Source organism: Somniosus microcephalus, chromosome 4 (assembly GCF_052327205.1).
Source record: "Somniosus microcephalus isolate GS21.2 chromosome 4, FLI_Smic_1.0, whole genome shotgun sequence".
Lineage (NCBI taxonomy): Eukaryota > Metazoa > Chordata > Chondrichthyes > Squaliformes > Somniosidae > Somniosus > Somniosus microcephalus.
The window spans coordinates 273834185-273861029 of NC_140990.1; the positions used below are offsets into that span (position 1 = coordinate 273834185).

A 26845-nucleotide genomic window follows, 5' to 3' on the forward strand; every position below is an offset into this window, starting at 1 on the left:
TCTACAGGTGTATATAAAAAGGAAGAGAGCAGCTAAAGTAAATGTGGGTCCCTTAGAGGATGAGACTGGGGAATTAATAATGGGAAACAGGGAAATGGCAGAGACTTTGAACAAATATTTTGTATCGGTCTTCATGGTAGAAGACACTAAAAGCATCCCAATAATAATAGATAATCAAGGGGAGAGAGGAACTTAAAACAATCACTATCACTAGAGAAAAAGTACTAGGCAAACTAATGGGACTAAAGGTGGACAAGTCCCCTGGACCTGATGGCCTATATCCTAGGGTCTTAAAAGAAGTGGCTGCAGAGATAGTGGATGCATTAGTTGTAATATACCAAAATTCCCTGGATTCTGGAGAGGTCCCAGTGGATTGGAAAACTGCAAATGTACCGCCCCTATTCAAGAAAGGAGGGTAACAGAAAGCAGGAAACTATAGACCAGTTAGCCTAACATCTATCATTGGGAAAATGCTGGAGTCCATTATTAAGGAAGTAGTAGCAGGACATTTAGAAAATCATAATAAAACCATGCTGACTCTGCTTGATTGTATGAAGGGAAATCATGTTTGACAAATTTGCTAGAGTTCTTTGAGGATGTAACGAGCAGGGTGAATAAAGGGGAACCAGTAGATGTAGTGTATTTGGATTTCTAGAAGGTATTCAATAAGGTGCCACATAAAAGGTTACTGCACAAGATAAGAGCTCACGGGGTTGGAGGTAATATATTAGCATGGATAGAGGATTGGCTAACTAACAAAAAACAGAGAGTTGGGATAAATGGGTCATTTTCAGGTTGGCAAACGGTAACTAGTCGGGTGCCACAGGGATCAGTGCTGGGGCCTCAACTATTACAATCTATATTAATTACTTGGATGAAGGGACCGAGTGTACTGTAGCCAAATTTGCTGATGATACAAAGATAGGTGGGAAAACAAGTTGTGAGGAGGACACAATGAATCTGCAAAGGGATATAGATAGGTTAAGTGAGTGGGCAGATAGAGTATACTGTTCAAAAATGTGAAGTTATCCACTTTGGTAGGAAGAATAAAAAAGCAAATTATTATTTAAAAGGAGAGAGACTACAAAGTGCTGTGGTACAGAGGGATCTGGGGGTCTTTGTGCGTGAAACACAAAAAGTTAGCATACAGGTACAGCATGTAATTAGGAAGACAAATGGAATGTTGGCCCTTATTGTAAGGGGGATGGAATATAAAAGTAGGGAAGTCTTGCTACAACTGTACAGGGCACTGGTGAGACCACTCCTGGAGTACTGCGTACAGCTTTGGTCTCCTTATTTAAGGAGGGTATACTTGCATTGGAGGCAGTTCAGAGAAGGTTCACTAGGTTGATTCCTGAGATGAGGGGGTTGTCTTATGAGGAAAGGTTGAGCAGGTTGGGCCTATACTCATTGGAGTTTAGAAGAATGAGAGGTGATTTTATTGAAACATATAAGATTCTGAGGGGGCTTGACAGGGTAGATGCAGGGAGGATGTTTCCCCTCATGGGGGAATCTAGAACTAGGGGGTATAGTTTCAGAATAAGGGGTCACCCATTTAAAACAGAGATGAGGAGGAATTTTTTCTCTCAGAGTGTCGTGAATCTTTGGAATTCTCTACCCCAGAGAGCTGTGGAGGTTGGGTCATTGAATATATATCTAAGGTGGAGATAGACAGATTTTGAACTACAGGGGAGTCAAGGATTATGGGGAGTGGGCAGGAAAATGGAGTTGAGGCCAAGATCAGATCAGCCATGATCTTATTGAATGGCAGAGCCAAATGGTCTACTCCTGCTCCTATTTCTTATGTACTTGCATTAGATGCCAGTGATTAATTTTGAACTTTTGCTTGCATTCTTATCCAATGATTAATACACTTAATGACTCCCTGTTCCATCCTGACACTGTGTTCAGTCTTCAGAGACACTCATTTCCCCACAAGTCTTGGGGATGAATGTTAATGATGATTGGGCTATTTCCGGCCAAATCTTAACCAATGATTAATACACTTAATTACTCCCTGTTACTATAACAACAACAACTTGCATTTATATTGCACCTTCAATGTAGTAATGTAGTAAATTGTCCCAAGGTGCTTCACAGGCACGTTATCAAACAAAATTTGACACCGAGCCACATATGGAGAGGATATAAAGTCAAATGCTCAGCTGAGGGTCAAATAAGATGACACAGTTTCGAACAGTCTGGTTCAGCCTCTGACAGTAGCCAGAGAGAGGGATGTAGTTGGTGGCTAGGGAACGGAGTTTGTGGTGAGGCCCGAAGACAATGGCTTCGGTCTTCCCAATATTGAATTGGAGGAAATTTCTGCTCATCCAGTACTGGATGTCGGACAAGCAGCATGACAAATCAGAGGCAGTGGGGGGGTCGCGAGAAGTGGTGGTGAGGTAGAGCTTGGTGACGTCCATGTACATGTGGAACCTGATGTGTTTTCGGATGATGTTGCCGAGGGGCAGCATTTAAATGAGAAATAGGAGGGGTGCCAAGGATAGATCCTTGGGGGACTTCAGAGGTAATGGTGCAGGAATGGGAAGAGAAGCCATTGCAAGAGGTTCTCCAGCTATGACTCGATAGATAGGAATCGAACCAGGTGAGGGCAGTCCCACCCAGCTGTACAACGGAGGAGAGGCGTTGGAGGAGGATGATGTGGTCAACTGTGTCAAAGGCTGCAGACAGGTCACAGTCATATCGGATGTAATTTGTCTTAGATAAGGGCCGTTTCAGTGCTGTGGCAGGACGGAACCTGATTGGAGTGGTTCAAACATGGAGTTGCGGGAAAGATGGGCACGGATGAAGTGGCTAAACCAGTTGTAGTGACAGGAATTGATTTGATGATTCACCCTGCATAATCTTGGAGCTCCTATATACTAAGTATGACAGCAATGAGGGTGTTGAACACATAGGTGAGGAAGCAATTGTGCAGGTCCACATTGCTGAAGTGCTGTGACAGTTAAAAGATCAAAGGAGCGGGTGAGATGACTTCCAAAAGAGAAGGATGGGCTGCTGCTCTGGGAGAGCCAGTGACGGTTGCCACGATGGGTGTGATAGAAAATAGCAGGGTAGGCAGAGAGGAAGGCTAGACTCCAACGTGGAATGGCAGCTGGAGACAAAGTAGGCTGAGTAGTAGTGTTGGGTCAGAGGATGAATTTAAGTGTTGGAGAAGGGAAATGGCTGGATGAAATTAAGAGGAGCAGAGCAGGGGCTAGAAATGGCCAAAATGAAATAGTGGGACTGGAAGGCTCAGCGCTGGAGTGTACATGAGTGGACACAAAGTGTGACCTTAGATTACATGGACCAGTGGCAGAGGTGCTTAGTGCAGACACTGATGTGAGAAAAGAAAACCAGTCCAATATCTGAGGATCTGTCTTAAGAAAAAACCTCCAGGCAGGAGGCAGTAATAGAGAAAAGTCCAGTTCAAGAGCGAAGTGGAGAGCAAAGATTCAGTTCAGAGTTAGAAATGGACAAAGACCAGTCCAATGGCCATTATATTGTAAACCATTTAGTAGTAAAGTACACGGGTACAGAAGTGTAGAAGTTATGTTACTGGAGTAGTAATCCAGAGACCTGGACTAATAATCCAAAGAACATGAGTTCAAATCCCATCATGGTAGTTTGAGAATTTGAATTCAGTTTAAATAAAAAGCTGGTATCAGTAAAAGTGACCATGAAGTTGTTGGATTGTCATAAAAACCCAACTGATTAGGGAAGGAAACCTGCCGTCCCTTCCTGGTCTGTCCTATATGAGACTGCAGTCACACATCAGTGTGGTTGACTCTTAACTGCCCTCTGAAGTTGCCTAGCAAGCCACTCAGTTGTATCAAACCATTAACTCCCTACCTAACCGCATTGTAGGAGCACCTTCGTCAAGAACAAGGCCTTCTCAGGGCAACTATGGATGGGCAATAATTCCCGGCTTTAACAGTGACGTCCACATCCCAAGAATGAATGACAAAAAGAAGTAAAGCATCTCTTATCTTAGGAATACTATTACAGTACTCACATTTAATTCCAAAACTATTCCAAGGCAATCCAAGGCTAATGAAATGGCCATGGCTGCAGCAACAATGCAGACTGTCACAGCAACATGAAAAATAGTTGACAGGGTTCCAGCAAAAAATAAGTTTCCAATAACCTGTAGATGAAAGACAATTCTGTGACCCATCATTGAAAGATTAAAAGCACTTTTGTTCTCCTTTAGTCAATAATGCTTTTTAAAAAAAAGGTCCAGACATATACATCATGATATATCAAAAGTATATAGAAAAATATTAAAAACTGAAGTTCACCTGATTCTTTGGCAGTCAACATATACTGTCAAACTTAATTGTTACTATTTCAGACTCCACCAAAACAATTTTTCTTACTTAAATGATTAATGAAGTTTAAGTTCTGCTGCAGATTATAATGAACCTTCATGGATGCTGATGATCCCTGATTCACCATTTGCAATCGTCAAGTTTCATATTGTACACAGTTAAAAGCATATGCTTAAGTATTTACATTACAATATTATGGATACATATTATCTAATGTACAACCTTAGCTTGTGAACTATAGGTCAGAAGAATAGCTGATACATTTTTCATGCACAAAATCCTTAATCAAAAAGGCACTGAACATCTGTATCTCAATTATATATGCACTGATTACAAAATTGTGTTTATAGAAGTCCAGCTTTCACAGTAAATTATAAAAGCTACATAAAGTTCTAGGTTAAGATTCCAGTCAGAGCAGACTGCCCTGGTAGACTGCCTCCCTCTGCTGGCTATAAAAAAGACCAGTGAAGTAAGAATTCAATTTCAGTTTCCTTTCAGTCTCCCTTAAACAAGTGGTTTGCATCCCCAACACCAAGTGGCAGAAGCTGCGAAAGGACAGAAATTATGACGTGCAAAACTACCACAACTGCCTTATTTGCATGCTGTCGCTAAACTTTGGGGTGTGCGCTTTGAGGACCTGGGGTAACTGCTGGTGGAAATCAGGAAGGACGCAAATAAGGGCCTAGAGCTGTGTCCGCTTACGCCCCGCCCAAATTACACTGCTTCTTCTTCTTAGGCAGTCCCTCGGAACCGAGGATGACTTGTTTCCACACTAAAAATGAGTTCTCAGGTGACTGATGTGTCCAATGCGGGACCTACAGTCTCTGTCACAGGTGGGGCAGACGGTGGTTGAAGGGTTAGGGTTAGGGTTGAAGGGTGGGTGGGTTGCTTGGGTTGACGTACGCTCCTTCCGCTGTTTGCGCTTGGCTTCCGCTTGCTCCCGGCGAAGAGACCCGAGGTGTTTGGCGCCTTCCTGGATGCTTCTCCTCCACTTTGTGCGGTTTTGGGCCAGGGATTCCCAGGTGTCGGTGGGGATGTTGCACTTTTTCAAGGGGGCTTTGAGGGTGTCCTTGAAGCATTTCCTCTGCCCACCTGGGGCTCTCTTGTCGTGTCGGAGCTCTGAGTAGAGCGCTTGTTTTGGGAGTCTCGTATCGGGCATGCGGACGATGCAGCCCGTCTATTGGAGCTGATCGAGCGTGGTCAAAGCTTCGATGCTGAGGATGTTGGCCTGAGCAAGAACACTGACGTTGGTGCGCCTATCCTGCCAATGGATTTGCAGGATCTTGCAGCGGCAGCGTTGGTGGTACCTCCCCAGTGCTTTGAGGTGCCTGCTGTACATGGTACATGTCTCTGAAGCAAACAGAAGGGCGGGTATCACTACTGCTCTGTAGACCATGAGCTTGGTACTGGGTTTGAGGTCCTGGTCATCAAACACTCTCTTCCTCAGGTGACCGAAGGCTGCACTGGCACACTGAAGGCGGTGTTGGACTTCGTCATCGACATCTGCCCTTGTTGACAGTAGGTTCCCGAGATATAGAAAGTGGTCCACGTTGTCCAAGGCCTCGTCATGGATTTTGATAATCGGCGAGCAGTACAGTACGGCTGCCCTCAAAAGTTTGTCACCATCCTCTGCCTGCTTCATGACGACATGCAAGCCGTGATCCTGACCAACAGATCCACCACAGACCCAAATCACGTTAGGACCGGGGTCAAGCAAGGCTGTGTCATCGCACCAACGCTCTTCTTGATCTTCCTGGCTGCAATGCTCCATCTCACCCTCAGTAAGCTCCCTGCTGGAGTGGAGCTAATCTACAGAACAAACGGGAAATTGTTTAACCTCCGTCACCTCCAGTCCAGATCCAAGGTCATCCTATCCTCTATCATCGAATTACAGTAGGCAGATGACATTTGCGTCTGCGCGCACGCTGAGGCTGAACTCCAAACCATTGTCAACACCTTCATCGAAACATACGAGAGCATGGGCCTTACACTAAACATCTGTAAGACAAAGGTCCTCTACCAACCTGTCCCCGCCACACAGTACTCTGCTACACCAGTGGAGTAGCAGCAGAAAATCCAGGCTGTAGACTACAAGAAGTCATGAATGTATATTGAAGAAATTACATAGAGTATGTTACAAGTCTGTAGTATTGAGGGTCCAGACATTATCAAAAAGCAAGAGAAGAAAGCTCAAGCAGTTGATGTCATCTAAACTGCAGTAGAGGTCATATTATAGAATCATAGAAAGTTACAGCACGGAAGGAGGCCATTTCAGCCCATCATGTCCGCGCCAGCCAACAAAGAGCTATCCAGCGTAATCTCACTTCCCAGCTCTTGGTCCGTAGCCCTGCAGGTTACAGCATCCCAAGTGCACATCCAAGTACTTTTTAAATGTGGTTAGGGTTCCTGCCTCTACCAATCTTTCAGGCAGTGAGTTCCAGACCCCCACAACCCTCTGGGTGAAGAAATTTCCCCTCAAATCCCGTCTAAACCTTCCACCAATTACTTTAAATCTGTGCCCCCTGATTTTTGACCCCTCTGCTAAGGGAAATAGGTCCTTTCTATCCACTTTATCTATGCCCCTCATAATTTTATACACCTCAATAAGGTCTCCCCTCAGCCTCCTCTGTTCCAAGGAAAACAGAACCAGCCTATCCAGTCTTTCCTCATAGCTAAGAATTTCTACTTCCGGCAACATCCTTGTAAATCTCCACTGTACCCTCTCTACTGCAGTTGTAGGATTCGCAAAATCCAGAAAATACAGTCTAGATTGGTAAAACCCCTGAAATGGCCACATTGTGAGAACACAAGATGGAGTTGGCAGTTCTCATGGCTCAGTTCAAAAGGACACACCAGCAGTATCTTACAGCAGCCTGAGTCATCACCGATTAGAAGATTCCAGAACTTACTGCTATTGATATGATAATATGGTTACAGCAGTAACGAACTCGGAAACAAAAGTATTTGCACCTGGAGGTGCGCTAATTGCTAGCAAAACGCAAACCCATCTCTGAAATCGCTGAGCACAGAAAAAAAAACATTATCTGTACCAAACTCAGAGGGACACAGGACAGATCCCATCAGTTTCATTTACAAGACATTAAAATAAAGTACTTGCTTTTGTCAAAGCAGCCTGCCCATTACCTTGACAAAAGAAAACCCCTGATTTGGCGCCGAGATAAGGGCAAGGAAACAGTATAGCTGTTGAGGGAAAATTGACAGCAAGACATTCATTCAGTGAGATTCAGACAGATCCATCACAGATTCACACAGACACGAGGTCAAGGACAGGAGTTCGGAGGACTTTCAAGATTGTGCAGGAGAGCAGATTCAGAAGTTCAGTCCAGATCCAAGACCATCAGGAGTTCGAAGGCCGAGTGGAGAGGAGACGGTTCGAGGAGTTCAGAGGACTTTCAAGATTGTGCAGGAGAGAGATTCAGCCAGACTCAGACAGATCCACAAGATTCACCAGAAGCAGTGAAGTCCAAGTCCAGATACCATCAGGAGTTCGAAGACTGTGCGGAAGAGGAGATGGCTCGAGGAGTTCGGAGGACTTCCAAGTTTGTGCAGGAGAGCGGGTCCAGGAGCCGGTCCCATAAGGAAGATTGGAGATCCCGGACGTAACAAGGAGTACCAAGGTCCAGGAGGGTTTTAAAATTCTGGTGAGCATAAAGGCCCAACTCTACCTAACTGACATAGTTGAGGTATATTTTAGCAACGGGAGGGTTTGTAACATTAAGGATTTTGTAATTCAGGAGTGTGATTTATCCCTCGATGTGTCCGTGCGCTTTTCCCACCCCCGTTTTAGTATACCGCTGATTAAGAATTGTTGTATGATTTAAGATAGTCAAAGTTATTCCTTGTGTGTTAAATTTTAGTTCCCATTGGGAGACGTGCTAATGATTTTTGTCTAAATTGATTCTTGCATTCTCTGTGTTTATTCTCCTTGAAAATAAAGATATTTCTGATTTAAAACTCACCTTGTCTCACCTGATCCATTTGTCTTCTGAGGCACAAGTTGGGCCACACATCAAGGTTGTCTGGCAATAAGCCCAGTGTCTAGAACCGGTGAGGGGGGAGCGCTTCGGAACCGCTCACGAGCAGTGCGAAATCAAAACCGATCTAGCACACCATAAGCTCGTTAAAACGACCCCTTACACAGTCACATCTTTCCTGTAATGTGGTGACCAGAACTGCACGCAGTACTCTAGCTGAGGCCTAACTAGTGTTTTATACAGTTCAAGCATAACCCCCCTGCTCTTGTATTCTATGCCACGGCTAATAAAGGCAAGCATTCCGTATGCCTTCTTAACCACCTTATCTACTTGGCCTGCTACCTTCAGGGATCTGTGGACATGCACTCCAAGGTCCCTTTGTTCCTCTACACTACTCAGTATCCTACCATTTAATGTGTATTCCCTTTCCTTGTTAGCCCTCCCCAAATGCATTACCTCACACTCCTCCAGATTGAATTCCATTTGCCACTGTTCTGCCCACCTGACCAATTTATTGATATCTTCCTGCAGTCTGCAGCTTCCTTCTTCAGTATGAACCACACAGCTGATTTTAGTATCATCTGCAAACTTCTTAAGCATACCCCCTATATTCAAGTCAAGATCATTGATATATACCACAAAAAGCAAGGGACCTAGTACAGAGCCCTGCGGAACCCCACTGGAAACAGCCTTCTAGTCACTAAAATACCCATCGACCATTACCCTCTGCTTCCTGTCTCCGAGCCAGTTTTGAATCCAACTTGACACTTTGCCCTGGATCCCATGGGCTTTTAACTTCGTGACCAGTTTGCCATGTGGAACCTTATCAAAAGCCTTGCTAAAGTCCATATACACTACATCAAACGCACTACCCTCATCTACCCTCCTTGTTACCTCCTCAAAAAATTCAATCAAGTTTGTCAGACACGACCTTCCCTTAACAAATCCGTGCTGACTATCCTTGATTAATCCGTGTCTTTCTAAATGAAGATTTATCCTGTCCTTCAGAATTCTTTCCAATAATTTTCCCACCACCAAGGTTAGGCTGACTGGCCTGTAATTACTCGGTCTATCCTTTTCTCCCTTTTTAAACAAGGGTACCACATTAACAGTCCTCCAGTCCTCCGGCACCACACCTGAAGCCAGAGAGGATTGAAAAATGATGGTCAGGGTCTCTGCTATTTCCTCTTTAGCTTTGCTTAACAGCCTGGGATACATTTCATCCGGGCCTGGGGATTTATCCACTTTTAAAGCTGCTAAACCCCTTAATGCTTCCTCTCTCACTATGTTTATTTCATCTAATAGTTCACACTCCTACCCACCAATAGCAATGTCTGCTTCGCCCCTCTCCTTTGTGAAAACAGATGCAAAGTGTTCATTAAGCCTGTAAGCATATAGTTATGCATTCACTAGCCTATGTACTGTAAGTATTCAAGACATACTGGAACTTTTTGGTTGGATTTGTTGAGCTTTTATGGTGGGGAATCCAACTGCAGTAATAGCCCGGAATTTGCAGTCAGCAGTGAAGCAACGGCGATCACTGCTGACCTCAAAAAAAGCTACCCAGAAAGATCTCACGATCTCTGTGGTGAAAACTTTAGCTTTCTCGACGTTAATTTCATTGCAGTGCTATAGGGGATCTATAGGAGATCTCCAGTGTACAGCAACAGTGATGTCATCAAGCTGGCTAAGTGGCCAATTACAGTGAAGAATTCTCACAGACAGCAAACCAGGAAATAAAAAAGCATCTTTTATCATTCACTTTTTAAACATTTTACAGAAAGCAAAATAAAGATTGGGACATACACATGGGTTTAAGGTCGAAGCTGAAATATCATAAACAAACTTTTAAAAAAAAGTAAAATATTTTTTATTATTTTAAAATATAGTAATTTTTATCATAATGGAGAAATTTGACATTCTACAAATATAGAATTAGATTTTCAGGGGCAGAACTATTGTTCAGCAGCAGTTATTACTCAGAACATTGTTAAAAACTCAGTTACAGCTTTAGAACAAGGCTTAACTTTTTCATTGGGTTTTTAACAGCAATATTAGAGCGGAAAACATAAGAACATAAGAATTAGGAGCAGGAGTAGGCCATACAGTCCCTTGAGCCTACTCCACCATTCAATAAGATCATGGCTGATCTTTGACCTCAATGCCACTTTCCCGCCTGATCCCTATATCTCTTGATTCCCCTAGAGTCTAAAAATCTATCTCAGCCTTGAATAGACTCAATGATTGAGCATCCACAGCCCTCTGAGGTAGAGAATTCCAAAGATTTACAACTCACTGAGTGAAGAAATTCCTCCTCATTGTAGTCTTAAATGGCCAACCCTTTATCCTGAGACTATGCCCTCTAATTTTAAACTCTCCAGCCAGGGAAAACAATCTATCAGACCTGAGCACAGAGATCTCGGAGTGTTGTAGGGCTGGAGAAGGTTACAGAGATAGGGAGGGGTGAGGCTGTGGAATTGTTTGAAAATAAGGATGATAATTTTAAAATCGAGACATTGCTGGACCGAGAGCCAATATAGATCAGCGAGCACAAGGGAGTTGGGTCAATGGGACTTGGTGCTAGTTAGGATATAGGCAGCAGAGTTTTGATTGAGCTCAAGTTTAGGGAGGGTGCAAGTTGAGGGGCTGGCCAAGAGAGCATTGGAATAGTCGAGACTAGAGCTAACACAGGCATGGATTAGGGTTTCAGCAGCAGAAGAGCTGAGGCAGAGGTGAAGACCGGCAATGTTACAAAGGTGGAAGTAGGTGGTCTTGTGATTCATGCAGTTAAATTTGGTAGCATAACCTCTAGATTGATGACTGCCTTTAACTACATCAAGACAAACACATTTATTTACTTCTATTTTTCTAAACATATATAAAAATAGCATTAACAAAATTAGACATTTTGAGGACAGCATTAATGACAATTGGAAACAGTTCTGCACTGAATAAGGGTATAAATATACAGGGGGAAAAATTTGGTTGCATTGTGCCTCCCGTTAGTGCCCTAATGGGTCGTAAAGCAACTAGCGCCCAGGTGCGGCGATGTTTGCGCCACTCGCGAAATTGACCAGACATTTTGCAGCGGCTCTAAACACTACCGCCACGATCTCCTGCGCCTGCAGATCGTGACGTCAGTCGAGCATGCAACGCCCCGGTAGCACCCCGGACCAGATATTGAGTGGTGACCCCTGCCTTTCTGCCTGCCGCTAGCAACGACAGGTTGAGGGGAATGTTTTGCAGTCGCATTTTTGCACCACACATTCTGAGAGAGAGAGAGAGAGAGACTTCTGGAGAGATTCAACGCTGTGTGAAGGAGTTTTGGGTAATGAGCAGCACTTTGCAGGTTCATTTTGATTTGACTTTCCTTGCATCGATTTAGAAGAGACTGTGGGGGCTGCACTCTGAGCTCTTTCCCTGGGTCTCTCCATTGTTCTTTCTAGCAGAATTGATGTACAGGTCTCTCCAGGCCGAGATTCAAGGCTGCAATGAGCAGGGTGTGGATGGAGAGCAAGATCGACACTCACCTTTAAGAACTGACCGGCGCCAGTGTGTCTGTGTTCCATTGCTGACTGACATCACATGAGTTTCGCCAACGTTCTGAGGTAGCGCCTCGCTCCTCGCCGTTAGCGCCTTAAGAGAGGTATGTAGCGCCTGATTTAGCGCTCCAATCACCTCCAGGGGTGATAGAAGCCAAGTTTGCAGTCGGAAGCGATAATTAGCGCCAGGCGCTAAACTTTGCGCCCGGCCGATAATTGCGCCCCCACAATATTTTAGATTGCAGAAGGATATACATGGGTCCCCTGTTTTCTATTATATATAAACATAAGAACATAAGAAATAGGAGCAGGAGCAGGCCATTCAGTCCCTCGAGCCTGCTCCGCCATTTAATGAGATCATGGCTGATCCAATTTTGGCCTCAACTCCACTTTCCTGCCCGCTCCCCATAACCCTTGACTCCCCTGTTGCTCAAAAATCTGTCTTGTCTCAGCCTTGAATATATTCAATGACTCAGCTTCCACAGCTCTTTGGGATAAAGAATTCCAAAGATTTACGACCCTCAGAGAAGAAATTCCTCCTCATCTCCCTCTTAAATGGGCGACCCCTTATTCTGAGACTATGCCCCCTAGTTCTCGATTCCTCCACGAGGGGAAACATCATCTCAGCATCCACCCTGTCAAGCCCCCTCAAAATCGTATATGTCTCAATACGATCACCTCTCATTCTTCAAAACTCCAATGAGTATAGGCCCAACCTGCTCAACCTTTCTTCATAAGACAACCCCTTCATCTCAGGAATCAACCTAGTGAACCTTCTTTGAACTACCGCCAATGCAAGTATATTCCGCCTTAAATAAGGGGACCAAAACTGTACACAGTACTCTAGGTGTGGTCTCACCAGCGCCCTATACAGTTGTAGTAAGACTTCCCTACTTTTATACTCTATCCCCCTTGAAATAAAGGCCAAATAAATTCAAAATCAGTTTCTCATTACTGTGAGGTAAAAGAAAACATCGCACTTTATATTATGAATTTAATCTGTAAACTTTTATCAACACCAAGACACACAGTAAAATCAATAAACATTCACACAGTAGTTTAACAATTATATTTACTCAATGATTAACTTACCTCACGTGTCACAAAGCATTCAATTGGAAATGTCAAAATAATGGTTATTCCATAAAGAAACCTTCCAGCAGTAGCCCAATCATCATTTCTGCAATAATTCTCAAATACATCTCCTAGTAGAAAAACATAAAAACAATTCTAGATTGATTTTCATTTCATTAAAATGATTAAAAGCATCAAAATTGTCCCTCGTAAAATATATGCTCTCATTCTGAAGTAACTCATTTTATTTCAAGAAATCATTTTGCAAAATTTTGCATTAAATTCTCTTTATAATTTCAGATCGAGGCAATCACCTCACTGTTGACTTAAAGCATACACAATGTTATAAAATTACTTTGGTGTAATATCGAGAAACATTTTATTTTCTGGTAAGACACTAAATTTTTAAATTGTGACAGAAGCCATGTCACAAATGTACTCTTTCAATGAGAATGTCATCCATCATCAAATGGAGTACCCTAACCATTGATGTCATCACTGAAATGGCACACAGTTGAAACAGGCCACACTTCATGCTTATTTTTATATATAAACAGCACTAAAATGAGCGAATGGCTGGGAGTTATTATAGAAATTACAGAGCAGAAGGAGGTCATTCAGCCCAATATGCCTGTGCTGGTACTAACTCTTCAACTAACCCATCCCCTTTCATATTATTCCTTTCAAAATGTATTCAATTCCATTTTCAATATTATAGTCCTTGCCTCAAAGGCCAGTTATGGGACAACAAACCAAGTTCCAGAACTCTTTCATTTCTTCAAACTTCTCCCATCTTTTTAACAGTGATAATCCTGAGTTTATTACTGTCACCAACTAGTGAAAGCAATTATCTATCCTCTCAAAACATTATATAATTCTAACAACCTCCATTAGATCTCCTTCTCTGTTCCTGTGGGGAAAAAAACACTATTTTGAGCCTTGCTTGAACACCTCTCATTCTTGGTATGTTTCTAGTGAATGTTTGTTGTGCCCTTTCCATGGCTCTAATATTTTTCCTTGGAGCTACATTCATTTCATCTAATTGTGGCCTAAGCAATTTCCTTGTTCAAATTCAACATCACCTCCTTGTTTTTGTATTCATTGCTTCTATATATAAAGCTCAGAATCCCATTTGTTTTTTATGGCCTTTTGTATTAATACTCTCATATTTAGAAATCTATGCGTCTGCACCCCAAGATCTCTGCTTCTCCACTCTGTTAGGAATCAAACCATTTAGGGTACACTTCCTTTTCACTGTCCTTTCCCTAAAATGTAATACTTCACACTTCACAGTCCCAAGAGGCCTGTAGCTGCAGTCCTGGCCACTGACCACAGGGCCCTCTGGATTCCTCTGAAGGGTGAGGCAGGGACTGCACCTGCAATAGATGAAGGCCTTCTGGCTGCTTTTGCAAAACAGCACAGCAGCCAGAAGGCTCCAGGTCCATAACTGTGCTGGGATCTTGAAAAAAGAGTGGCCATTAATTTTGTCAGCCGCCTTCTTCTTCCTGCTTGACTTCCCTTTAAACTAGAGGGTCTGAGGGGACTCCAGGTGCAAGGCCCATCACCAACATTTGGTGCACCCCTGGAAATGGATAGCCCATGGATGTGTGTAGATGGCATTGAGGCAGGAGGTCCAGAATTGCCCCTTCCCACCTCATTGCTAGAGCAATGTTAGGCCTTCATCTATTGCAGGTGCAGGCCCTGCCTCACCCTTCAGAGGAATCCTGGTACTCCTTGAATAACGTAAATGGGATGGAGACCCTGTGGCTTGGTTTTCCATGCCTTTTTCCTCACCTTTGGCTTGGGGAATAGGCAAAGTTGAGGAAAATTTGCCCAAATACTTTAACTGCGGCTTCACCAACTTGTTCCCCAGGGAAAAGGTTGAGGAAAATTCATCCTAATATTTTAACTGTGGCTGCACCGGGTTTGTTTCAGAGTCGTAGGCCGCGATTTTATCATCGGTGTCGGGACGGTGGCAGGAGAGGTGGTTTCTGGGTTCCATTCACGATCTTGGCTGCAGCCACTCTGTCAAAGGGGTTTTCCCTTGATTGGCCTTGTTAAGCCCGCCCTGCGAGCTTCCCGGCCAATTAACAGGAAGCGGGTCTGATGACGTCATTTGATGACGCGCCATCAGCCGGTTTCCTTAAAGGGACCACGGCCATATTGAGTTTGACAATTGTTCTGTCAGTGTTTGACAGCATTGAAGTGTTGCAAACACTGACAAGCACTGCACAAAGGTGAACGCTTGCAGCCAGGCTCTCCAATGACTCCTTCCATATGCTTATGGAGAGAGTCACAGCACGCAGGGAGGTTCTCTTCCCTTCCAAGGGCGGGAGACCTCCCCAGGACACCAACGCAGCCTGGTTGCACATTGCACAGGAAGGCAAAAGCAGGGATGTCATCAGAAGTCCCTGGCTGCTGTGGCGCCAACCTTTCAATGATCTCAGTGGATCACGAAACGTTACTGCAAAGCCACATTCAACGTCATCCTACTGTGCCAGTCAACACATCCCCATCTCTCTGCCTTCCAAACCCTACACCTGCACATCCTTACTCACACCAACTTACCTTGTACCTCCACCCAACCCTCTCTATCTACTTTCTCACTTCCCCAACTCACTAGCCACCCCTCACATTCACCCTCATCCTACTGCAAGCAGACCAACTAACAACACATAAGGGTAGACATTTGAGAGGTTTAGCCAATGTCCATGTGAAGTTTCTGGTAATGTGCTGTCATACAGTGAAATCTACTTTTCCAACACTACCCCTTATTGGACAGATCTGTGCATACCTTGAGAAGTGTCTTACTGAGTTCCAGTGAATGTTGAGACGTAACTTCCCCCCTCCCCCCCCCCCCACTATAGTGATGAATGTGCATGGAATGGCTTGGACATTAAAGGGATGCTTTATGGTGCTGGTGTGGGATGGTGTCAACCTGGTGCATCATGTGGCAGCCAGGGTTAACAGTGTCAAGTGAAGTAAATCTGGCCATGGTGATGCCATCGCTGGCCTCCCGGGCAGCAATGTTGTCAGGGGCTGATGCCCTGTGTCCTGTGCAGCATCAGGTGATGGCGGAGAAGGCTGGTGATGTTGTTGGTGATATTGGTGTGCCTGGTGATGTTGGTGTTGGGGCTGATCGTGGAAGGATTCAGAGTGTTATGTTCATTAATAACTTGACATTCTTATTATGAACACAGCTAGCTTTTGCTAGTTACTTTATTGAGCCATGTGGACTAGGTACAGCATCTTGTAGAGGCTTCCATCTTGACTGCTGCCTTGTGGGTAGCCTAGCCTCATGGGTAGTGTAGTCTTATACATACAGCTATATACAGCTCTACTGCTCCACCTAGTGTCCACCACAGAATGACATGTTATTGATCACTACATCTCCCTTTCTTTGGAGGTTTAACAAAATCAATATCACTCAACTTTCAAGAAAACAATAAAGATAATATCAGTAACACTTTTGTTAGTGCTCTATAAACATAAACATTTTCAAAACAGTCAACACATTTTCAAAGCTTTACATTGTACTCAAAGATTAAGTCTATCAGGCTCTTTTACTTCACGTGTGGATCTTCTCAACACGGGTAAGTCTGATGTGTCTTCATGAGATTGTTCTGGTGGTGAATGACAAGATGCAGTTGCGGCATTGTCATCAATCTGCTCTTGTATAGATTGAGGTCTCCTTGCGATCTTTGCCTGGAGAGGGTTTCAGTGTTTCCTTCACTCTTCATGCCATAACTCTCAATGTAGTCAATGCACTCTCGAAAAACTGCTGGCAGCTGGATCCCATCATACAGCATAGTCCTCTCAGCAGCCTCGGCTAATGGAACACCAAAGATTGGCCTGAGGGAAGAAGGAGTATCCACCGGAACTGCTTCCTGCTCTGGTGCAGGCTTCTTCTTTTTCTTTTTCTCTTTCCACTGCTTTTCTTTGACCTTAAAGTCTTTTTCTTTCTTCTTGGAGAAACTAGGCTTTTTGAAGACATGGATACCCATTGGCCTTTTCATCCTTGATGGGCTCTCTGCTTCATCACCTGAGTCATCTGGTCTGCTTATGGCACAGTTTATACGGTAGACTCTTTTGACCAGTTCTAAGTCCTCACAAGCTTTGTCACCCAGTAGTGAATCAAGCCTTTCAGCCACAACAGAAAACATGAGATGATGCACTTTGTCTTTGACTGTCACTTTAAGTCTGCATACACCTAAGCTATCTATTTTCTGTCCATTATAGTCCTTCAGTAGTACTGACTTTTTCTGTATTTTGGGCTTTTCTTTCATATTGTTAATGTCACTCATACTGATTAAGTTTGCTTTTGCCCCAGTGTCCAGTTTCAACGTAACTAATACTCCATTTATCTGCAGTGGGATCATCCATTTGTCCTCTTTTACTGCATTAACTTTATGTTCAGCATTGTCTATTTCTGAGGGCTGCACATTTTCTGTATCTTTTTTGATATCGTCACATGACACCATTCCTACAAAAAATGTCTCACTTAAATCAGTGTCCTCAATCACATTAACTCGTTGCCCTTTCGTCATTTTTACTTTTGAAAAGCATTGTTTGGCAAAGTGATTCTTTCCATTACACTTTGTGCACATTTTTCCAAACGCTGGGCATTGTCTTAACTGGTGTTTGTAACCACAGCGTTTACAATTAAAAATGTCATCCTCCGATTGCTTTTCATTTCTGTTCTGCCCACATTTCTTCCCCTTGTAGGACACAGCACCGACAGCAGCATCATCACTCATTACATTCACATCATTATTGATTTCACTGAAAGTCTTCGCGTGATTTCGAGCTAGCTCGCTGGCTTTGCATATTGTCACAGCATTTTCCAATGTTAGTTCGGTTTCTCTCAACAGACGTTCCCTGACTTTTTTATCATGAATACCAAACACAATCTGATCACGAATCATGGATGCTTTGAGCTCAGAGAAATTACATGTCTGTGCTTTCAGTTTCAGATCAGTTATAAAGCTGTCAAAAGTCTCATTTTGTTGCTGTGTCCGAGAACAGAAGATGTATCTTTCATAGGTCTCATTCTTTTTGGGAGAGCAATGTGCATCAACATTTTTTAGCACATCTTCTAATTTTTCTCTGTTCTCCGCTGGATTAAATACAAATGTATTAAATACCTCTATCGCCTGTGGGCCTGCAACCGTAAGCAGCAACGCTATCTTCCTTGCGTCTGGCTTCGTACCGAATCCGATGGCTGCAATGTAGAGTTCGAATTGCTGTTTAAAAGTCTGCCAGTTGTAGTCGATTTTTTCTGTGAGATTCAAACGCTCTGGTGGCTTCAAATTCTCCATTTCGCTTTTCACAATTTTCAGCAGATCTTCACCACCCTGGTACCATGTTACGTTCATTAATAACTTGACATTCTTATTATGAACACAGCTAGCTTTTGCTAGTTACTTTATTGAGCCATGTGGACTAGGTACAGCATCTTGTAGAGGCTTCCATCTTGACTGCTGCCTTGTGGGTAGCCTAGCCTCATGGGTAGTGTAGTCTTATACATACAGCTATATACAGCTCTACTGCTCCACCTAGTGTCCACCACAGAATGACATGTTATTGATCACTACACAGAGGACCAAGGTCTGATTTTTTTCAAGGGCAGCGATGTTGCTGCAATAGATGGCAGCTGCAGATGAGATGACAGAAGCGATCTGTCAATGGTGAGAGAGGTTGTTCCAATGAGGTGGCACTGGACATACAGTTGCCTCTAAACACTTGCAAGCTAAAGAAATCTCTATATGTATTACAAATGCAGTAACCAACATTTTCTGCACTCTGAAACTGACCATCTGCAACATGGCATCTTTTACACCACTTCTGCAGCTGTCAGCTTATCAGATACATCAGAACAAACTCAACTCACGCCAGGGTGAGCTGGCGTGTTCCCTGAGCAGTGGGTAACCCGTGGGGGAGAACGTAAAATTGGAAGGAAGCCTCAAAATACCATTAAATTGACTGTTAATAAGCCAGTTAATGAACTCAATTATCTCCCCCGCCGCTTGGTGTCCGGTCAGTTCTCCGCTGATAGACCCAACGCCTGGGAGACTCATGTGGAGGCGGGTTACAGTTGGTTTCCTACCCACTGTCAATCTTTGCTATTTTGACAGCGGACCCGCCTCCAAACCCGCCCTCTGAGCGCCGGCAAAATTCCGACTGTAGTGTGTGATGTGAAGACTTACAGAACTGTTTGGCCCAGATGAAAATAATTTCCCTGTACCAGCTGGCTTTCTAAAAGTTAACAAGTCATGGTTGCACAAAGCTCTAACATATGAACAAATAAATAATGCAAGGGCCAATAATGGTTGCCAGCTCTTAGATTTCTCTCTTCCTTCCCAATCCCTTCTTCCTATTATTCCTCTTTTGTTAATCCTCTTTGTGAAAATGTATTTCACAAATCATATTCCCCTTCCCCTCTTCTTACCCTTTTTTTATTTTGAGCTGTCTTGTCTTTATAGCGACTCCAGTTCTTCTGTCTATCGACTTTTATTACAGCATTTTCAGTTGTTTGGCTGGGTTTTGAGTCAGTGACTAATTAATTAGCAGCATAGGTCCTTTAACCCCTTAGATCAGCATTTGACTCATTCCTTTCGTTTTCTCTGTTTTTTTTAAATGGTCAGTCTGTCAGTGCTTTTCCCCACTTAAAAGGTGTACAGGTGGTTAAAAACAATTGATTCAGACTGCTGGACCACTAGGCCATTATCAATATCAGAACATTATTTAAACCAAACTCATAAATGAAAAAAAACATTAAATCAAGATCATTTTCAACTTTTGAGGCAGTAATTTCTGCAGGGGTTCCCCCAATGTTTCCCCAATATATTACCGTAACGTCAGTGGAAGATTGGTGGAAACCAATTGCCATTTACGCTCATTCTCGGGGTTTCTGCCAGTCTTCCGCTAAAGTTATGGTAATAGATTGGGAAACTCCTGCAGAAATTCTACCCCTTGTACTTTTAGTTAAGCTAATTTGCTTCCTTCTGACGAAAGGTCATCGACCTGAAACGTTAACTCTGTTTCTCTCTCCACAGATGCTGCCTGGCCTGCTGAGTATTTCCAGCATTTTCTGTTTTTATTTCAGATTTCCAGCATCCGCAATATTTTGCTTTTGCTTCCTTACCTTGTGTATAGCCTGTGAAAGTTCCATATCCACATGCAGCAAAGATCACGCTGATCATCAGGGCAAATAACACTGACACATGAGTGACACGAGACCAGTTGTTTATTGTAGGCTCTTCCAGTGATCCATAAATTAAAAAACTATTATGGTGACAAATAAAGGCTGAAAGTACAGAATAAGATGTTAATAAATATTATGCTATTCCTTATTATGAACAAACAACTAAATGTGATTTTGTAGTCTCTTGTAAGAGGCATTTAATTTTGTTTTTTGGGATTGGGGACGTTGTTAGAAGAATGTTACTTTTCAGAGGCAATACTGTGGAAAAATCTTTGTTTCTTTGGGCTAGAGTTTTTTGTTAATTGACTATGAATGGGTGAAAAACAAAGGCCTAGAAATTCAGTAAGGCGCTGCCAGCTTTGCGCCCAGTTACCGCCTAAAGAGGGCTTCTGTGCCAATACAGGAGTTTGCGCTGATATTCAGCGCAGCGGTAATGGCGGCGGTAGCCGTTAGCGCTGCGCCGGCACTGATGACGTCATCGGTGTGCGCAGTGCCCCAGTTCCGCCCCGATACCGGCCCGATCCCCATATTTAGTTGCGGCCGCCTCTTCCGCAGCGACCGCAAACAGCGACCAGAAAACGGGGCCGTACTGTAGCCTTAGTGGGGCGCTTTAAGGTGGAGGTGCGGCCGGCCGCTTTTTCGGCGGCCGCCTGCCCGCACCTCCTTCCCCGGCCTCCTCCACCCCCCCCACCCGCGGCATTGCCGGCTGCTTTCCGCGAACCCGGCACTTCTCCGTGGTGCCGGGCTCATTTGCCGGCACTATCCAGCGGCGGTCTCCCCGTTGCAGGCACCTCCACCTTAAGAGAAGGAGGAGGCCTGCAGTACCGCAGCCTGCCGCTCCGCAGCGGGTGGCGCAGCGGCGCCTAGAGCGCTGAAATTCAGTTTCAGCACCCCAAGCGGGGGCGGGCACACCCTGGAATAGCGCCCGGTTCCGACTTGGGGCGCAAAAAGTGAATATCTGACGGTCGCAAATGGCTCCGCGCCCAGCGCTAACTTTTGGGCGCTAGCCAGCTGGCGGGGCCATAGTGAATTTCTAGGCCACAGTACATTAAGAAAGTTCTTTGCTCAAGTTTGGAATTTCCATTAATTATTTGCTTTCTCATCTAATGTCCATTCAAGATGAATACTACTTAATGGCTGAAATATTAGAATATTTTATTCCTTCCATTAAAAACTCAGTAATGTGATGGAGGCAGAAAGGTCAGAGGACCCTCGACTCTATTAACATCTGATGAATGTTGGCCATGGATTTATATAAATCAATGGCAACTGCATACTTTGGTGGAAGAAAGCTTCAATCACTCTTAATATGAAGGAATTGAATATAGTATGAAATCAATATAAAATAATTTTTTCTGAGAACAAATAGCACTTTCTAAGCATACAGAAATCATGAAAATTAAAAATGTTGAATTCACAGAAAATTTCAAACTGAAAGCATTCTGTTCAATGTCAGTGATTTTTAAGAATATAATAAAATATACAAAACAAGTTTGTTTGGCTCATGAAGGCTGCTTTTTCCAAAAAATACAATTTGCACTGTCATGGAAACTTCTATTGTTATTTGATGTCCTGAGGGATGAACAACACCAATTTTCTCAAATATGACTCTGAAATTTCTCCCTGACCTCTCTACCAAAGATGCTCATAGTATGGAAATCTAGTGGTTATGGCACTCGACTAGCAACCCAGAGGTTGTGAGTTTAAATCCCACCATGACAAGTTGTGAAAACTGAATTTGATAAATCTGGTAATTAGTGGGATTGCACAAAAAAAAATAGCTATGAAAGCTTCTGGATGGTCATAAAAGTTCAACTAGTTCATTAATGTCCTTCAGGAAAGGGAGCCTACAACCTACATATGACTCCAAACCCAAACCCTTGCTCTGCTTGGTGTGTCTACCAAGGAGTTGTAGAGCTTCCTTCTATGTTTACGAATGGGCCTGATGGTAACTATTCCTCCAACTATGTGAAGAAAATAATGATTTAAGTAGGCTACTGATTAATTCAAAATGTATTTACATCTGCAGACATTCAAATCTGATAATGCTTTCAGGTGCAGGCTATGCAACAGGCTCTTTACTTCTTTTGTTTTGAGATGAATTATACTTTCAGCTTTCAGGATCTGCATCGACTACTATGCATTCACTTATCTTGGCCAAAATTGTGAGGTCATTTAAATGTTTCTAGCACTATAATGCTATTTGTGGTGTAGTTGATGTGGCACTGACTGCCTGAGACAACTCTGTCTCACAAAATACCTGAGCCACCCTTTTTGGAGGATACCTGTCCTAAGTGCCAGAGAGGGGCTGCTTGTGCCCATATCTCTGTGAACATTACCATCATGGAAGCTTCTCAGAATCTTGGGGCTTTGGTCACAGCGGAAACCTCTCATTGCTGCCCCTCCTTCTGCCATTTGAATCCTCTTCTTATGCTCTCACTTTCTCTTTCTCAGACATTTTTCTGTGGGGTCGATTTTCCTGAAGCTGTCGGGAAGAAGGCGGGACTACAACTTTCGGGTTTTAGACCCGCTTACTTCGACGTCCGGCCAATCCGCGCGATTTTCCCTTGATTGACCTTGTTGAGCCCGCCCAGCGGGCTCAGCAGGCCAATTAAGGGCCACCCGGCAACAGGTGACGTCACAGACTGCAATTTAATCTGTCAAGAGTTCTTGACAGATGAAATATCAGTGTTTCACAGCTGTTTGAAACTGCCAAACACTGACAGTCTGAGTTCTAACATGAGTCCTTCTGCACAGACTCAGTTAGAACTCTCAGCAGCACTCAAAGCTGAAGGCTGTCACTTTTCACAGATCGCAGCCGTTCAGCTTTAAGTGCCGGCTGAGTGATGGGCTCCCGACGGCTACAGGAAGAAAGGCTGTTAAGGTAAGTACAGGTAAGTAAAAGTTCTTTACACACTTTAGACACACCAAAGACACTTACCTTTGCACTCATGCACCCATCACTCACCTGAGCACCGACATCGCGACCCCTCCAACTCCTTCAACCCGATGGCCCGACTGCTCTAACCTGGCGTGGTTTGGAGCCGTCGGGAATCCCACATGAAACCCCTCAAAATAGGGATTAGGCTAAAAAATTGGCACTAATCCCTTCCCACCTGGTTTCGGCGGGTCCCAGTGCGGGGCGGGTACCTGCCGCCCCTGAAATTTGCATGGGGCGGGGTTTTGGGCGGGATGGTGTCGGGACCCCCAAATTCAGGATCCCCACACACCTGAAACCCCGCCTGACGGCTCCAGGAAAATTGACCCCAGTGTCTCTGGGCCATGCAGCTGCTCTTTAGCAACTACAGCTAAACACCTCCCTCTCAGTGGTGGAGCACCAGTCAGGACCACTTTAAACATGTACAGCATTTTAAATTAGTTCCTCCGACAAAGAAAATGCTGTTAGTATCATACGGGATGGCATAAATCCCTACCCTTCATGTTGTTGATGAGCCCAGGTAAATCTAACCCTGGGTGTTTGAAATAAAAAAATGTTCTATTTCCTAGCACTATCTTTGAAAAACATAACATTCACAAAAAATACATATTGAAGACTACATTTTCAAATCCAACATGCTATATAATTAATACATATATAGTTTTATATTATTATAGAAAACTAGGAAAGTATATTCTTCAAGTAATTTCTTTAACAATTATTATGTTACATTAGTCAATAATCAATGACAAGTTGAGATAAAGTGTAATTGATTCACTGTAGATAAATAAACAACAGAATGAACATTGATCTGTGACAAATATTTAGGACTTACCAAACGCCATAACTCCCACCGCTTGTATTGCATTTGGCTGTGCAAAGACCCAGGCTCCTTCTGTGGATGGACTGGAAGATAAATATCAAAGTCAAATAACAATGGTCTACAGTCTTCTTTCTTTACTAATTTCAGTGAAAATCTAAATACATAGTGGTTCAATACTTGTAGAAAGCAGTAACAGACTATTTGCCCATGTTCAGAGAACTCGGGGGAGATTTTCTGACATCGGAGGAGGTGGGTTTGCAGGCAGGAAAGGTGGGAAAATCAGATTCAAAGAGGTCGGGTTTAGAACCCGTCTCCAACCTGCCTCCGCGGGATTTTGCTGGTGCCGATTTTGGAGGTCGGGAAACACTCCCACCTCCAGCTGGCCATTGCGCTATTAAAGATCCTTAAATGCTTGTTAAGGGCCTCTCTAAGCCTATTTTGAGAGGCCCTCGTGATTTTTCCAGCTTTTCGGTGTGATCCATGCACCTCCTAAACCACGCCAGGTAAACCTGGCGGGTTGACTCGTGGGTGGCCTCTTCACTGCTGCAGATCTAACAAGACATTGTTTATTGCAGCAAGGATTACTTGCAGGTGCCAGTCCTTGGCTTTAAAAGATCTCTGAGCACTTTTTGAAGGCTTTCCGAAGTCGGAGGTGCTGCAGCTTGACTCCATCAACTGTGGGACCTCCTTGGAAGACCCTCTCCCTGCTTGCAATGAGTGATTCCCCAAAGAAGGCATCTACAAGCAGCATGGGAACTACTTGTTTACTTTCTGCATGGACCGCAGATGAGGATGAGGAGGAGGAGGATCTGGAGGAGGCGGTCAGAGTGCTGGTGTATCGACCAGTGGCAGCACGCGAACACATGGCTGCCTGGGATGCAAGGGATGAACGTATCATCGCCAGATTTGCATAGATTGCCCAAGTTAGCACATGTCCTTTGCTCCATCCTAGGACATCATTGACAATGGACATGACTCTCTGGCCTCCTTTCACTTAGGCCACCAACCTGACAATGCAAGTGTGGCGGTGCCCGCAATGTGGAGCTGCCTAAGGCGAAAGAACAGATGGCATAACATCAACATTTTGGCTTCAAATCATTTTAATGTTTTCCAACAGGGATGGCATTTCATCAATACACAGAAACAATCTCCCAATCTGCACACAGATCTGAAGGTTATATCCATTGCCAGCTGTACCCACACAGCCTTGGTTTCTTTGGCAGGCCTCTTCCTCCGAGATGAGTGGAAGAGTACCTCCATGCTAGCTGTCACCCCCTCCAACAACATTTGCAGCGCCTCATCGAAGGCCCTCGGGTAGGCCCTTGCCTTGGAATTGGACATAGTGGTTTCTCAAAAGATGTTGGAGGTGGTGCAGGAGACACAGAAATGCTATGGAATGAGCCAAGGGAGCAAGAAGTCATAAAATCAGACTGGAAAAGTGCTGGCAACAGAGGCGAGTTTCAGTCCCAAAACACTAATTGAGCAAGGGCATCCCACACCTCTGAAATCAAGTGGCCAATCCTGGGAAAATCGCAAAATTTTTGAAACCTCTCAGTGGAGACGGGTTTTAAACCCACCCAAACAGAAACCCGCCTCCATCTCGCCTCCAGTGGGAAAATCGCCCCCGTAGTATTCAATTCAGACAGATCAGTGGACATCATGAGGAGATGGTTCCAGCAATGGTATGCATGGAGAAGCACAACAGCAACTGGTTATGAAGCACGAGTGGCAATTCTGTGCTATTCAACAGCATTGCAGACACTTCCTCTGAAAGCAATAAAGCAATGAGGACAAATGAGCTAATAAGCCGCAAGCGCAAGGCATTCCTGATCTGGAAACAGCAACAGAACTTGAGAGCAAGAAAGCAGCTCTACAGAAGCCTGAAGGCCGAGGTCCAACAAAAAACTCACGACCTAAAGCACAGATGGTGGGTGGAGAAAGCACAGGAGACCCAGCAGCTAGCCAACAACCACGACGTGCGTGGATTCTTTAGCGCAGTCAAGACCATCTACGGCCCAAGCACCCAAGGCCCTTCCCCACTGCGGGCCAAGAACGGAGAGGTACTCATCAAGGACAGAGAAGCAGTCGGTGCCCGCTGGAAGGAGCATTTCGAAGATCTCCATAACCGCGACTCTGTCTTCGACATGCGTGTCCTCAACTCCATCCCACAGCATGCTACCCGCCACCATCTCAGCGCAACCCCAGCCCGGCATGAGGTTGAAAAGGCCATCCGACAACTGAAGAACAACGAGGCCTCAGGAGCAGATGGAATTCCCGCCGAGGCACTAAAGCATGGTGGAGAAGCACTACTGGCGTTAATTCATAAACTCATTTCTCTTATCTGGAAGGAGGAGAGCATGCCAGGGGATCTCAGAGACGCCGTAATTGTGACCATCTTCAAGAAAGGTGACAAGTCTGATTGCGGTAATTACAGAGGAGTTTCCCTGCTGTCTGCCACAGGGAAAGTCATCGCAAGAATCTTCCTCAATCGCCTTCTCCCAGTGGCCGAAGAGCTCCTCCCAGAATCGCAATGCGGATTCCGCCCACTAAGGGGCACTATGGACATGATCTTCACCGCATGTCAATTACAAGAGAAATGCAGGGAACAGCGCCAACCACTGTACGTGGCCTTCTTTGATCTCACAAAGGCCTTCGACACTGTCAACCGTGAGGGATTATGGAGTGTCCTCCTCAAATTCGGCTGCCCTCAAAAGTTTGTCACCATCCTCTGCCTGCTTCACGACGACATGCAAGCCATGATCCTGACCAATGGTTCCACCACAGACCCAATTCACGTATGAACCAGGGTCAAATAAGGCTGTGTCATCGCACCAACGCTCTTCTTGATCTTCCTTGCTGCAATGCTCCATCTCACCCTCAGTAAGCTCCCCACTGCAGTGGAGCTAATTTACAGAACAAACGGGAAACTATTCAACCT

General features: G+C 44.3%; 1 protein-coding gene across 5 annotated transcripts in view; it reads right to left on the reverse strand.

The window, feature by feature from the left end:
- The window catches only part of slc38a11 (solute carrier family 38 member 11), a 175573-nt gene that overhangs the window by 12635 nt on the left and 136093 nt on the right, over positions 1 to 26845 (reverse strand). For all 5 annotated transcript variants that reach the window (XM_085986438.1, XM_085986439.1, XM_085986437.1 and 2 more), the window contains 4 exons: positions 23920 to 23990; positions 20087 to 20248; positions 12961 to 13073; positions 4016 to 4147 (listed from right to left, as the gene is read on the reverse strand). In XM_085986438.1, the coding sequence (XP_085842564.1) occupies positions 4016 to 4147; positions 12961 to 13073; positions 20087 to 20248; positions 23920 to 23990 (478 nt within the window). The remainder of the gene's footprint in view (positions 1 to 4015; positions 4148 to 12960; positions 13074 to 20086; positions 20249 to 23919; positions 23991 to 26845) is intronic.